This window comes from Chrysochloris asiatica, unplaced genomic scaffold (genome assembly GCF_000296735.1).
Source record: "Chrysochloris asiatica unplaced genomic scaffold, ChrAsi1.0 scaffold00065, whole genome shotgun sequence".
Lineage (NCBI taxonomy): Eukaryota > Metazoa > Chordata > Mammalia > Afrosoricida > Chrysochloridae > Chrysochloris > Chrysochloris asiatica.
This window is the reverse complement of record NW_006408583.1, coordinates 5,133,753-5,148,240: the sequence shown is the minus strand read 5'-3', so window position 1 is coordinate 5,148,240 and position 14,488 is coordinate 5,133,753. Positions and strand designations below refer to the sequence as shown.

General features: G+C 39.0%; 1 protein-coding gene across 1 annotated transcript in view; it reads left to right on the top strand.

The window, feature by feature from the left end:
• FOCAD (focadhesin) overlaps window positions 1–14,488 on the top strand; it is a 354,257-nt gene that overhangs the window by 323,883 nt on the left and 15,886 nt on the right. Inside the window, exons 37-39 of the mRNA XM_006864465.1 lie at window positions 2,712–2,972; window positions 3,643–3,732; window positions 10,232–10,409. Of these exons, the coding sequence (XP_006864527.1) occupies window positions 2,712–2,972; window positions 3,643–3,732; window positions 10,232–10,409 (529 nt within the window). The remainder of the gene's footprint in view (window positions 1–2,711; window positions 2,973–3,642; window positions 3,733–10,231; window positions 10,410–14,488) is intronic.

Genomic DNA, 14,488 nt, shown 5'->3' with positions numbered 1-14,488 from the left:
AATATAACTGTTTTCAAATTCACTCACCAACTACTCATGCCAGTGATGAGGAAATTAAAGAATTCAATCAATTTCTGCAGTCTGAAATTCATCAAACATGCCATCAAAATGTATTGATAATTACTGGTGATTGGAATGTGAAAGTTGGCAATTGAGAAGAATTGGTGATTGGAAACTATAGTCTTGGTGTTTGAAACAATGCTGGATATTACATGATAGAATTTTGCAAGACCAACAACTTACTCATTATCAGTGCCTTTTTTTTCAACAACATACACAGCAACTATACACTTTTACCTCACCAGATGGACTATGTAAGGATCAAGTCCACTAACTATGGAAAGAGACACTGGAGAAGCTCAATATCTCAGCCAAAAAAAGGTCAGGAGCTGAGTGGAACAGACCATCGGTTGCACATATGCAAGTTCAGACTGAAGCTGATGAAAATTAAAACATGTCTATGAGAGCTAAAATATGACATTAGTACATCTTACATGAATATAGAGATCATCTCAAGAACTGTTTGACGCATTGAACACTAATGACTGAAGGCCAAAGGAGTTGTGGAATGAATATTATATATGAAGAAGGCAAAAGATCATTAAAAATACAGTAAAGAAAGAAAAGACCAGAGTGGATTTCTGAAGAGACTCAAACCTGCTCTTGAACATAAAGTAGTTTAAGTGAATGGGAGAAATGATGAAACATAAGAGTTGAACAAAAATTTCGAAGAACTGCTCGAGAAGACAAAGTATTATGAAACATGCAAAGACCAGAGTTAGAAAACTAAACGTTGAGAACATGTTCAGTATTTTTCAAGCTGAGAGAACTAAAGAAAAAATTCACACCTCAAGTTGCAATTCTGAAGGATACAGTACTATAAGATAAGCAGTAGACTGTTAGCCTGAAGGTTGGTGGTTCAAACCCACCAGTCACTCCTCAGAAACCATACACAGGGTGTCTGTGAGTCAGAATTGACTTGGTGACACTTAACAACAACAACATAGGCAAAATATAGAACCCTGCAGGAAGCGCCAAGAGAAGATAGAAGGAATACACAGTTACTGTACCAAAAAGAATTGGTCGATGTTCAACTATTTTAGAAATGTACAGATTTTATTGTCAGCTTTTATTTATTTATTTAAAGTCTTATTGTGAGTTATGTGATAGTTTACATGGGAGAACATTAGTTTTACGTTCATTCTTTCGTATATCGTTTCTCAGCTTTTATTTTTAAGACTACTTCTTTCAAACTTGCTGCTCATTAGTATCATACTTATGTTTCCAAGAATTTTGAGCTCATTCTGCTAAAATGTATAGTACATAACAGAGCTATTACTTATTGTGTTCCATCTTGGCTTTCATGAACTCTAAAATGCCTTTTTCTATTGTATGCATATCTTCATCTGATTCTTTGCTCAAATGATCCCAGTATGCCAGTTACTCTTACTTCTCAGAAAAAGGAATTAATGTCAGATCATCTTTTAGTTGAATGTATTCCAGCAGATGTCTATAGGTTTAATAAGGTTGAAGGACTTGGTTCCAGATTCTTGGACGAAGGTGTTAACAATAGCCTAACCATGATATTCAGCAGTCACTGAGTGTTCACTATGTTCCAGGCACTTTACATATTTGAACCAATTTATTTTTACCACAACTCATAATGAGTGAACACTATCAATATGCTCCCATTTTTGAAATTGAGTCACAGAGAAGTTAAGTAAGTTGCCCAAAGTTCCATAGCTAATAAATAAATGGCAGAACTAGGTTTGAACTTGAGTGATCTGTTTCCAGGATCCAAGTTCTTACCCACTGTGTTGTGCTCTTTGCTACAGAGCAGTTTAAATGGGCTTCCCTTCCTTCATTTGAGCAAGGATCTATATTCATGAGTTGTCAAATGTTAGGATTTCAGAATAAGTCCTGTGAAACCTTAACCAAGTTTGTTGTTGTTGTTAAGTGCCATCGAGTCATTTCCGACTTATAATGGCCCTGTATAGGGCTTCCCAGGAGCGGCTGGTGATCTTGAACCGCTGACCTTGCAGTTCAAACTGGCTTCACAGTCCAGCACATTAACCCACAGCGCCACACCAGCACTAATTATTCAACGCTCTTAGACTCAGCTGTTCTTCCTTAATGGATATAAACTGATTGCTGATTAATAAAATCATTAGATGATAATCTAAACACTATTTTTGTTAAGCTCTTGGGCTGTTGTTGGTAAGTACCTTTGAGCCAGTGCCAACTATAGCGATCCTGTGTAGGGTTTCGGATAGAGGTCTTGGTATTTCAAAATAGAGGAAACTAATACTAACTTTCCGGCACTCTCGAGCTGTTTGGTCTTCAAGGCTGTTCTTGCCAGGGAATGTTACCTTTAAAAACTGAACAGCAACTGTCAGTACTTTCAGAAGTAACGTTTATTTCCCTCACTGAAAAGATCCAAGATTTACACTGAGTGGTTCACAGATGGATTAGCAGATCCCATATATACACATGAGTCACCCTGGTATGGATCAGAAGAAACAGCAACAGTCAAATGCTCCCACATTGGTGGCCCATTGGACCATGAAGCTATGGGGAAATGGAGGATAAGGGTGTAACCTGAACCTTTTATCTCTCATGTGACCCTCAAACACAATGGTGACCTGCTGGTTTTGAGCATTGTAAACGTTGACTTGTCTGTTTACATCTGAACTCTTCTGTTTTGCTTCTAGCTGAGTATCAAGAAATACCTCCTGGTATCTGCACCTCTGTGGATAAAACACGTGTCTGAGGAACAGATCCTGGCTTTTGTTGAAAATGTAATGGTGGCAGTTTTTCAAGCCGCTCCCCCCATTTCAAGTGCTGAGCTATGCCAGAATGCCTTACAGGGTTTGAGCCAGGCCATGAAACTGCCCAGTCCTGCACACCACCTCTGGAGTCTGCTCAGTGACGCTGTTAGGAAAATTTTTGACCTTCTGCCAAATAAGATTCGGGTGAGGAAAAAAAATATTTACAGTCCTGATAATTTATGCTTGGGATTTTTTTAAAGCTTTTTTGGCAAACCAGGGAGGTGTATGTTTTAAGAACATGGGTGGAAAGGCCACATTCTTTACTAAGAGTGGGTTTGCTTTCAAGATCTACATTGATTGGCTATTTAGAACCAAAGTTTTGAGCAGGCTCAGAAGCAGGTTAACCAGTGCAGCACCATGAAATTTGCTGCCAGGCCTTTTAACCAAGTGTTTGTAGATGATGAGCAAGTTGAGAAATCCTTCTACCTGCTACCTGGAGAATCCTTGGGCATCGAGTCCAGTACACTGTGTATATCAGGTTCTGAATATGAGCCCTTCTCCATCCTCTTCCCCAACAGACCACCTCCAAGTATTAGTGCTATAAAGAGGTTCAAATGCTATTTGGAATGACAAAATTCTACTAAACAAGCCAATAAATAAATAAATAAATAAAAAATCACAGACAAACAAATATATAAGATAACAAAAGATATTTTAAAATCATAAAAAAATTCGTCATATGTATTGGTTTGGTTAAAATAGAAACTCATCAGCTGAGATTCCTGGAAATATATCTAATAATGTAATTGAGCATTGAGAATTGCTGTGTTACATCACAATGTATTCTAACAGGCGGGGGAATTTTCTTTACCAGAGAAATGAAATCGAGCTGTATATCAGTGTAGCAAAATGCCTCTCGGAAATGACTGATGATGATGCCAACCGAATTGCCCGGGTTACTAAGGTAATAGCATGCACATTTTTTTTTTTTTTTTGGTTTTTTTTTTTCCATTTCTGGGGTGAAATTTACAATTGAAGACATGATTACAATATCATTTTAGATGAAGCTAGTTTACTTCATATTTGTTTCTCATTCATTTTATTATTTTACCTTTCTGTTTGGGGTCTAGTGTTGGGCCTAATAGCTTGATTGGTGGTTAATAAATGTGGTATGAATGGCGAGAAGGTGGTGTGGATGGAAAGCTGGATGAATAACTTTTTAACTCAATTTTGTCAAAAAAAAATCTTAGTGTCACCTGTAAACAAATAAACAAAAATGGGGTCCCTAGGTGGTGCAAATGGCTAATACTCTTTGCTGCTAACCAAATGGTGGTAAGTTCTAGTCTACCCAGAGACATGGCAACCTACTTCTGAAAAATAAAAAGAGCCCTTGAAAACTCTACGCAGTATAGTTCTGTGATTCACATGGGTCACCTAAATCACAGTCAGCTTGATAGTGGTTGATTTTTATGGACAAAAATAAGTACATGAAAACGTCTTCATTATGAAGTCTATTGACCGGGAGTATACTGACCAAAGAACCTTCTGGTACATGGAAAGCGTAGTCTGTTCTCACACCTTTTGGACAAAGTAGGGTGACGTCATATGAAGCAATCGTATAAGAAAATGGTTGTAAGAGTGCACTCTGGAGCCTCATGGCTTAGGTCTTTAAAGCCAGCTCTCACATTTACCAGCCCTGGTGGCACCATGGTTAGAGTCTCTGTTACTAACCAAAAAGTTGGTGTTTCGAACCCAACCAGTGGCTCTGTGGGAGAAAGCCCTGGCAATCTGTTACCATAAAAGATTACAGAATCACCACAGAGGCACTAAACAACAGAAATTTACTAGCAGCGTGACCTGAGGTTTTATAATCTCTCTTTGCCTCAGTTTCCTCATCTGTAAGGAGGAGATAATAATAGCATCTGCCTCTTAATTGCATGTTAAGTAGGTAGAGCAGTGCCTGGCACAGGACAAGTACTAGGCAATTATTTATGATCATAATTACTCAATATATTGTATAATATTATTACATCCATGTAATATCTGTTGTATATTATTATTGTATAATATTATTACATAATACTCAATATATTGTATAATATTATTACATCCATGTAATATCTGTTGTTCTGGAATACTAATACTTCTCAATGTTGTCCATAGCTTGTCATGATCCACACAATCGAAAGCCTTTGCATAGTCAATAAAGCACAGGTAAACATCCTTCTGATATTCTCTGCTTTCAGCCAAGATCCATCGGACATCAGCAATGATATCTCTCGTTCCACGGCCTCTTCTGAATCCAGCTTGAACCTTTGGAAGTTCTCTGTCAATGTATGATTGTAGCCGTTTCTGTATTACCTTTAGCAAAACTTTGCTCGCTTGAGATATCAAAGAGATTGTCTGATGATTTCCGCCTTCTGTTGGGTCACCTCTCTTTGGAATGGGCATAAACATTGATCTCTTCCAATCAGTCGGCCAGACAGTTGTCTTCCAAATTTCTTGGCAGAGATGAGTGAGTGCCTCCTGTGCCGCCTCTAAGAAATCTGTACCTAGACCAAGAAGCAGTTGTTCGAACAGAACATGGGAACACTGAATGTTTTAAAATTGGGAAAGGTGTGAGACAGGGTTGTATGCTTTCACCATACTTATTCAACCTGTATGCTGAGCAAATAATACGAGAAGCTGGGTTCTGTGAAGAAAAACGTGGCATCAGGATTGGAGGAAGACTCATTAACAACCTGCGATATGCAGATGATACAACCTTGATCGCTGAAAGTGAAGAGGACTTGAAACATTTACTTATGAAGATTAAAGAGCACAGCCTTCGATATGGATTACATCTCAATGTCAAGAAAACAAAAATCCTCACCACTGGACCAATAAACAACATTCTTATCAATGGAGAAAAGATTGAAGTTGTCAAGGACTTCATTCTTCTTGGATCAACTATCAACACTAGCGGAAGTAGCAGTCAAGAGATCAGACGACGTATTGCACTGGGCAAATCTGCTGCACAGAAACTTTTTAAAGTGTTGAAGAGCAGAGATGTCAGCTTGAGGACTAGGGTGCGCCTGACCCAGGCCATTGTGTTTTCAATAGCCTCATATGGATGTGAAAGCTGGACAGTGAACAAGGAAGATTGTAGAAGAATTGATGCCTTTGAGTTGTGGTGTTGGAGGAGAATACTGAAAGTGCCATGGACTGCCAAAAGAACCAATAGATCTGTTTTGGAAGAAGTGCAGCCAGAGTGCTCCTTGGAGGCCAGGATGGCTAAGCTTCATCTCTCCTACTTTGGACATATTGTCCGGAGGAAACAATCGTTGGAGAAGGATGTCATGCTGGGTAGGATGGAGGGTCAGAGAAAAAGAGGAAGACCCCCAACGAGATGGATCAGCCAGGTGGCATCATTGATGGACTCAAGTGTGGCAGCGGTAGTGAGGTTGGCCCAGGATCGGACATTGTTTCGTTCTGCTGTGCTTGGGGTCTCTATGAGTTGGTTCCGACTCAATGGCACCTGACAACAACAACAACAATATCTGTTGTATATTATTATTGTATAATGTTATTACATAATACACAATGCGTTGTATAATATTATTACATCCATGTAATATATTATTGTTAATTGCCATTAAGTTAATTCCATGATATAGTTGGAAGTAATGCATATAATTTATTTCTTGATACCTTGAGTTAAATGTTGCTGTGTTATTCTCTTGGTTCCTAGAGTACCATTTACAACACCTGATGGCCCCAAAAAGAGTTGGTGTGTTATACTAAGGTCAGGGTATTCCAGAACATTCATTGTACTCATGAGGAACCTGTACATAGACCAAGTGGTAGTCATTTGAACAGAATAAAGCTATACCGAATTCTTTAAAATCAGGAAAGGTGTGCGCCAGGGTTGTATCCTTTCACCGTATTTATTCAGTCAGTATGCTGAGCAGATAATCTGAGAAATTGGATTATGTGAAGAACATGACATCATGACTGGAGGAAGAATCATTAACAACCAGCGATCTGCAGATCACACATAGCTGAAGTGAAGAGGACTTGACATGTTGATAAAGATAAAAGATGATAACCTTCAGTGTAAAAAACAAAAACAAAAATCATCACTGGACTCATAAATAGAGAAAAGATTAAAGTTGTCCAAGACTTCTTTTTGCTTGTATCCATAGTCAATGTTGATAGAAGTAGCAGTCAAGAAATCAAATGATATATTAGGCAAATCTGCTGTCAGACACCTCTTTAAAGTGTTCAGAAGCAGAGATATTAACAGCAAAAATACCCAAGCCATGGTATTTGCTCATAGCCATATGAAAATTGGACTATAAGAAAGGAAGACAAGAGACATGTCAATGCATTTGGATTATGGTGTTGGAGAAGAGTATCAAAAGTACCATAGACTGATAGAGGACCAACCAAATCAGTCTTGGAAGGAGTACAGCTAGAATGCTTTTTTGTATGTGAGGATGGCAAGATTTTGTCTCTTGTACTTTAGACATGTTAGGAGGGATCAGCCTCTGAAGAAGGGCATCATTCTTGGGACAGTGGAGGGTCAGCGAAAAAGAGGAAGACCCCTAGTGAGATGGATTGGCACAGTGGTAGCAATAGGACTCAAGCATGACCACAATCGTGAGGATGACGCAGGACCAGACAGTGTTTCATTCTGTTGTATATAAGGTCGCTATGAGTCGGCTAGCGGCCTTATATACAACAGACCCTAACAGCCTAACAATGGCAACACTAAGGTCAGAGTTACCTATCCATTTCTGGGATGAGTTGAGCTAAGAATAAGCTAGTGGTGAAAAGCTTAAATTTCTTGACTTCTAATTCATTTACTACATAAAGTTAATGTGGAAATATATTTTACTGCAGTGGTTTTGAAGTTTCTGGTCTTAGGGCAACTTTGTTGTTGTTAAGTGCTGTCGAGTCAGAGCCATCCCATAGTCACCCTGTATAGGGTTTCCAAAGAGCAGCTGGTAAGCTTGAATCGCTGACTTTGCGGTTCAAACTGACCTCACAGTCTAATGCATTAACCCACGGTGCCACACCGGGACTCCAGGACAACTCCAGGGCTATATATGTTAACATTTATCATACTAGAAATTAACATCAAGAATTTTTCAATATTTATGTACTCCAAAATAATAAGAATGAACCTATTACTTGTTAACATAAATAAGAAGAAATTATAAAAAAAAGAAAATGAGTGAACAAAATAGTATTGTTTTACATCTTTGAAAATCTTTTCAACGTGTGACTTAATAGAAGTCAGCTGGATTGTCAGAGCTGGTGCGTCATTCAGCCTGCTCTGGTGTCATCTGGGAGAAGTATATGAAGAAAATCTAGCCCCATGCACATATGTAGGGGTAAAGCATGTTCATAGTTTTCAGATGATTGTGGTTGTCCTTCTTTGGTACTAAAACGCAATAGGTGATAGCTTCTTAAAGGTACCTTGGAATGTAGCATCTGAAACTATACCAATGAATTTCACATATTCTGTTCAGCTCACACCGTGGTTCTTTACCCATGCATGATTTTGTAACTGCACACATTAGTTCTTTGGAAAATACTGGAGCACTGAGTTTTTAAGATCTTCCTCATGTGGATATTTTGCATTATACAACAATTTATCATTGTTAAATGCTGTCAAGTCAAGTTTGACTCATAGCGACCTCATATAGGGTTTCCAAGGAGAGACTCATAGGTTTGAACCACCAACCTTGCCGTTAATAATCCAGTGCTTAACTTACAGTGCCATGGTAGGACTCCTTTATTATTATGTAATAAGAAAGCATCATATTTGATTAAAAAATCACCAGAAAGATTATCAGAAAAGTCTTTACGTATTAGAAAGCTGCCAAGTCCATCATGGTCAACCAAAAATACAAACCTACTGCTATCAAGTTAATATTGACTCACAGCGACCCTATGAAACAGGGTAGAAGTGTCCCATAGGTTACCAGGTCTGAATCTGTATGGAAGCAGGCTGCCACTTCTGTCCCAACCTTTGGTTCTGTCTGAGCACTTAATAACAACATCACCAGGACTGCTTTGCTCATGGGATAGTAGATAAAAATTGTCCAAAACTCGAACTTTTCACTTGAAAGCTAATATTTTATCTTTGGCAACAAATACTATCGGATGTCTGACTTGAAGTGATGGGCTCACTTCCCTCAAGTTTAAGAAAGAAATCTGTCCAATACGCAGTTTGAATTGCCATAGTTTGCCAGTCATTCTGTCAAGTAAATGGTGATCCATGAAAAAAGTGGCTACTTCCTCTCTCACTTGAATCTTACAAGTGTTCTTTATTGAGGCCTCCATTGTACTTGGGCACATAATAGACGCCCTATGCATGCATTCCCATTTTGTTACATAAAGGATTCAAAAGATATGTACTCAAGGGTTGTTGTGAAGTGCTGTCAAGTTAGCTCCGGCCCATAGTGACCCTGTATAGGGCTTCCGAGGAGCGACTAGTGAGCTTGAACCGCCGAATTCACAGTTCATGCCAGCTTTGTCATCCACCACATTAACCCACAGTGCCACACCAGGACTCAAGGGTGGAGGTTTCATAAAATTAATCATCTTACAGCTGCCACAAGAACATTTTCAGTGACACTCATTGGTTGTGCTTTGCTTTGTTTGGCCTGTGAGTGTCGGTGAAGAACACAGTGAATACTGGTACATTTCTGCTGCCATCTTGATTCATGCTCAGGGGCTGGTACTTTACCTGTCTTTGTTTGAGAATTATGAGGATAAATGTGAACAGAGTGGAAAAGGCTGGAAATGTCTTAGTAGTACTATAAAAATAATTTTGAACTCATAGGTCCTCTAAAATGAGTTTGGGGGTCCCTTAGGGAACCACATACCATACTTTCAAGAAGTGCTCTTAAGTGCTTAGAAGGGATGTTAGACACATGCTTAAGTACTGCATTTGTTGTTTTTGTTTTGATTATTTATGCATGCTTAGTAAAAATATCAGTGAGTCCTGGTGGCACAGTGGTTAAGTGCTCAGCTGCCAACGGAAAGGTTGGCCGTTCTAACCCACCTGTCACTCTGCAGGAGAAAGATGTGGCAATCCACTTCCTGACAATCTGTAGCCTTGGAAATCCTTTGGGGCTGCTCAGCTGTGTCCTATAGAGTCACTGGGAGTCAGAATTGGCTGGACACCAGTGGATTTGGGTCACTAAAAATCATCACCCCCTAACACCTGATCACATTGGTGATTTTGTTATGTGTAAAAAGACGAAGTGATAGTATAACCCTCTCTGTGTATGGTTATTTTAATAAAACACCTAAGCATGCAGTCCACATATTGCAGGAAATAAACAGATACAGCATTTAGAGTAGTAGTCAATTTCAGACTGGCCCTTTCTGTTTTTGTCCTTGCCTCAAGGGTTCTGTAGCCCCTTCAGATCATTGAATAGTAACCAAACAATTTGTCTTTTTTACAGGACAACATAGAAAAGGCTGCCTTTGTCAAACTGTACTTAATCTCTCAAGGACGGTTCCCCATGATGCACTTGACTGACATCCTCAGTGTGGCTGTGCAGCACCAGGATAAGGAGACACTGGCCTGGCTGATGCTGCACAGCTTATACCATGCACGGATCGTGAGCCACACCAACACAGGTAAGACCCATCTGCATATGCGTCAGCAACAGAAATGTTTGCAACCTCCTGTCCCTTTGCAGTTGTCATTGTCTCAGCTTCTAAACTAGCTTCTTGGGAAAATCGTGCTCAGCACAGGGGTGAAACAGGTTAGATCTTCTTCATACCCTAAGGAGCCCCTTGAATGGAAATGCGCAGCTAGACCTTAGCACATCTACTTTTTGGAGATGGGAATAAATTCTTTTGAGGGATTTTCATTGCATTTGGCCCTTCAGACTCTCACAGAGATATTTACCAGGTTACTGCATCCTGCTTAACTTCAGTTTCCCTAACAGACAATATGTACATAGATTCTACTTGATGCCTTAAGGAAAATGGCTTGTACATGGTCGTTTAACTGATAAAAAAATAGTGACAACAAAATTAAATTGCTGTTCTATACAGGATTTTGCAGGGGTGATAATAATGTTTAGCTTCCCTACCTACAACATGGCTGAAAGCTGATAGTACCAGAAAGATCTTTACCTGTGCTTTATTGACTAAGCAAAGGCTTTCAGCTGTGTGGATCATGACAAGGTTTGGACAACATTGTACAGAATGAGTATTGCAGAACACTTAATTGTGCTCATGAGAAACCTGTACATAGACCAAGAGTCAGTCATTCAAACAGAACAAGAGGACAGTGAATACTTTAAAATGAGGAAAGGTGTGTACCAGGGTTGTATTCTTTCACCATACATATTCAACCTGTGTGTTGAGCAAATAATCTGAGAAATGGGATTATATGAGGATGGAGGAAGACTCATTAACAACCTGCAATATGCAGATGATACAACCTTGCCTGCTGAAAGTGAAGACATCTTAAAATACTTATTGATGAAGATCAAAGACCATAGCCTTCTATATGGATTGCACTTCAGTATAAAGAAAACAAAAATCCTCACCACTGGAGCAATAAATAACATCATGATAAATGGAGAAAATTTAGAAGCTGTCAAAGACATCATTTTGTTGATCTAACATCAACACTCATGGAAGCAGCAGTCAAGAAATCAAATGACGTATTTCATTGGGAAAATCTGCTGCACAAGACCTCTTTAAGATGTTCAAGAGCAAAGATGTCAGTTTGAAGACAGGTGTGCTTTACCCAAGCCATGGTATTTTCAGTAGCTTCATATGCATGTGAAAGTTGGACAATAAATAAGGTAGACCATAGAAGAATTTATGTATTTGAGTTATGGTGTTGGAGAATATTAAAAATACCATGGACTTCGAGAAGAACAAACCAATCTGTGTTGGAAGAAGTGCAGCCAGAATGCTCCTTGAAAGCCAGAATGGCGAGATTGTCACTTATGCTTTGGACGTATTAGACAGGATCAGTCCCTGCAGAAGGACATCATGCTTGGGAAAGTGGAAGGTCAGTGAAAAAGAGGAACCCCCAACGAGATGGATTGACACAGTGACAGCAACAATGGGATCAAGTGTAGCAACAACTGTGAGGATGGCGCAGGACTGGGCAGTCTTCCTTCTGTTGTATGTAAGGGCGCTATGACTTGGAACTGACTAGGGCATCTAATAACAACAACAACAAGCCCCATCTGCCATAACTCGTCTGTCAGTTTGTTGTACTGTGGTGACCTGCATGGTGCTATGATGCTGGAAGCTATGCCACTGGTATTTTAAATACAAGCAGAGTCACCCATGGTAGACAGTTTTCAGCTAAGATTCCTGGCAAAGACAGACTAGGAAGAAGGGTAGGTGGACTACTTCTGAATGTTTAGCCACTGAAAATCTTATGGATATTGGTGGAATATTGTCAGATATAGTACTAGAAGATGAGCTCCTCGGGTTGGAAATCACTCAAAATGTGACTGGGGAGGATCTGCCTCCTCAAAGTAGAGTTTGTTATGATTTCATGAATGAAGTATAGCTTTCTGGACTTTCATTTGCTCAAAATGAGGAAAAATAGCTGCAAACATCCATTAACAATCAGAACATGGAATGTACAAAGTATGAATGTGGGAAAATTGGTAGTAGTCAAAAATGAAATGAAACACGTAAAAATCAGTATCCTTAGCATTAGTGAGATGACATGGACTGCTATTGGCCATTTTGAATCTCACAATCATATAGTTGACTATGCCAAGAATGACAAATTGAAGAGGAATGGTGAGCACTAATCAATGAAAAAAAAAAAAATTTCAAGATCTTGAAGTGCAATGTTTTCTGTGATAGGATAATATCCAGACACCTACAAGGGAGTCTTGCTGCAGGATAAGCACTGGACTGCTCCCCACAAAGTTGGTGGTTCAGACACACTAGTGGCTCCTTAGAAATCTTGTAAAGGGTCTCTATGAGTCAAAACCTACTCAACTGCACTTAAAGACAGTAACAAGGAAGACTAGTTAATACCACTATTTTTCAGTCTTACACACCAACCAGTAAAGCCAGTGATGATGAAATTGAAGAATTCTACTAACTTCTTCAGTGTGAAATTGACCAAAAAGACAAACAAGGTTTATTGATAATTCCTGGTGATTGGAATGTGAAGGTTGGAAACAAAGAAGAAGGGTCAGTAGTTGGAAAATGTGGCACTGATGATAGAAATGATGCTGGAGATCTCATGATAGAACGTTGCAAGACCAGTAACTGACTTATTGCAAGCACCTTCCTTAAGCAACATAAACAATTACTATGTACATGGACCTCACCAGATGGAACACATAAAAATCAAATGATCACATCTGTGGGAAGATACAGTGGAAAAGCTCCATAGCATTAGCCAAGACAAGGCCAGTGACAGACTGTGAAACAGATAATTAATTGCTCATATGCAAGTTCAGGATGAAGCTGAAGAAAATTACAACAAGTCCACAAACGCTAAAATATGACCAGGGACACATCACACCTGAATTTAGAGACCATCTCAAGAAAGACTTGATGAATTAGACACTAATTACCAAAGATCAGAAGAGTTGTGGGATGATAGCAAGAACATTGTACCAGGAGAAAGAAAGCAAAAGGTCATTAAAAAGACAGGAAAGAAAGAAAAAAGACCCAAATGGATTTCTGAAGAGACTCTGAAACTTGCTCTCCAGCACACAGATGCTAAAGCAACAAGCTGAACAGAAAATTTCAAATGGCAACTCGAGATGAACCGTGCAAAGACCTGGAGTTAGATAACCAAAAGGGAAGAACATGCTCAGCATTTCTCAAGTTGAAAGAACTGAAGAAAAAATTCAAGCCTCAACTTTCAATACTAAAGGATTTTATGGGTAAAATATTGAATGATGTGGAAAGCATCAAAAGAAGATGGAAGGAAAGATCAAACTTCAACCTTTTCAAGAGGTAGCATATGTCTGATCAGGAACCAATGGTACTGAGGGAACAAGTCCAAGTTGCACTAAAAACATAGGCAACTAACAAGGCTCCGGGAACTGATAGAGAATACAAATTAAAATATTCTAACAAATTGGTGAAGCACTAGAGGCATTCACTCATCTATGCCAAGAAGTTTGGAAGATCGATGTCCAGCCAACATATTAGAAGAGATCCATATTTGTGCTCATTCCAAAGAGAGGTGACCCAATGGATTGCAGAAGTCCTTAAATAATATCATTAATATCACATGCAATTAAAATTTTGCAGAAGATAATTAAAAAACAGCTGCAACAGCATAGTGACAGGGAACTGCCAGAGGGTCACGCTGGAATCAGACAATGATGTGAAATGAGGGATAACATTGCTGACATCAGATGGATCTTGGCTGAAAGCAAAGAATACCACAAAGATGTTTACTTGTGATTTATTGAATATGCAAAGCTTTCGACTGTGTGGATCATGACAAACTATGGATAACTTTGTGAAATATGGATGTTCCAGAACACTTAATTATGTTCATGAGGAGCCTGTACATAGACCAAAAGGCAGTTGTTCAAGCACAAGGAGATACTAGATCTAGATAGTTTAAAATCAGGAAAGGTGTGTGCTAGGGTTGTATTCTTTTTCCATGAGAAACTGAATTATGTGAAGAAGAACATGATTTCTAGAATAGAGGAAGAATCATTAACAACTTGCAATGTGCAGATGATACAACCTTG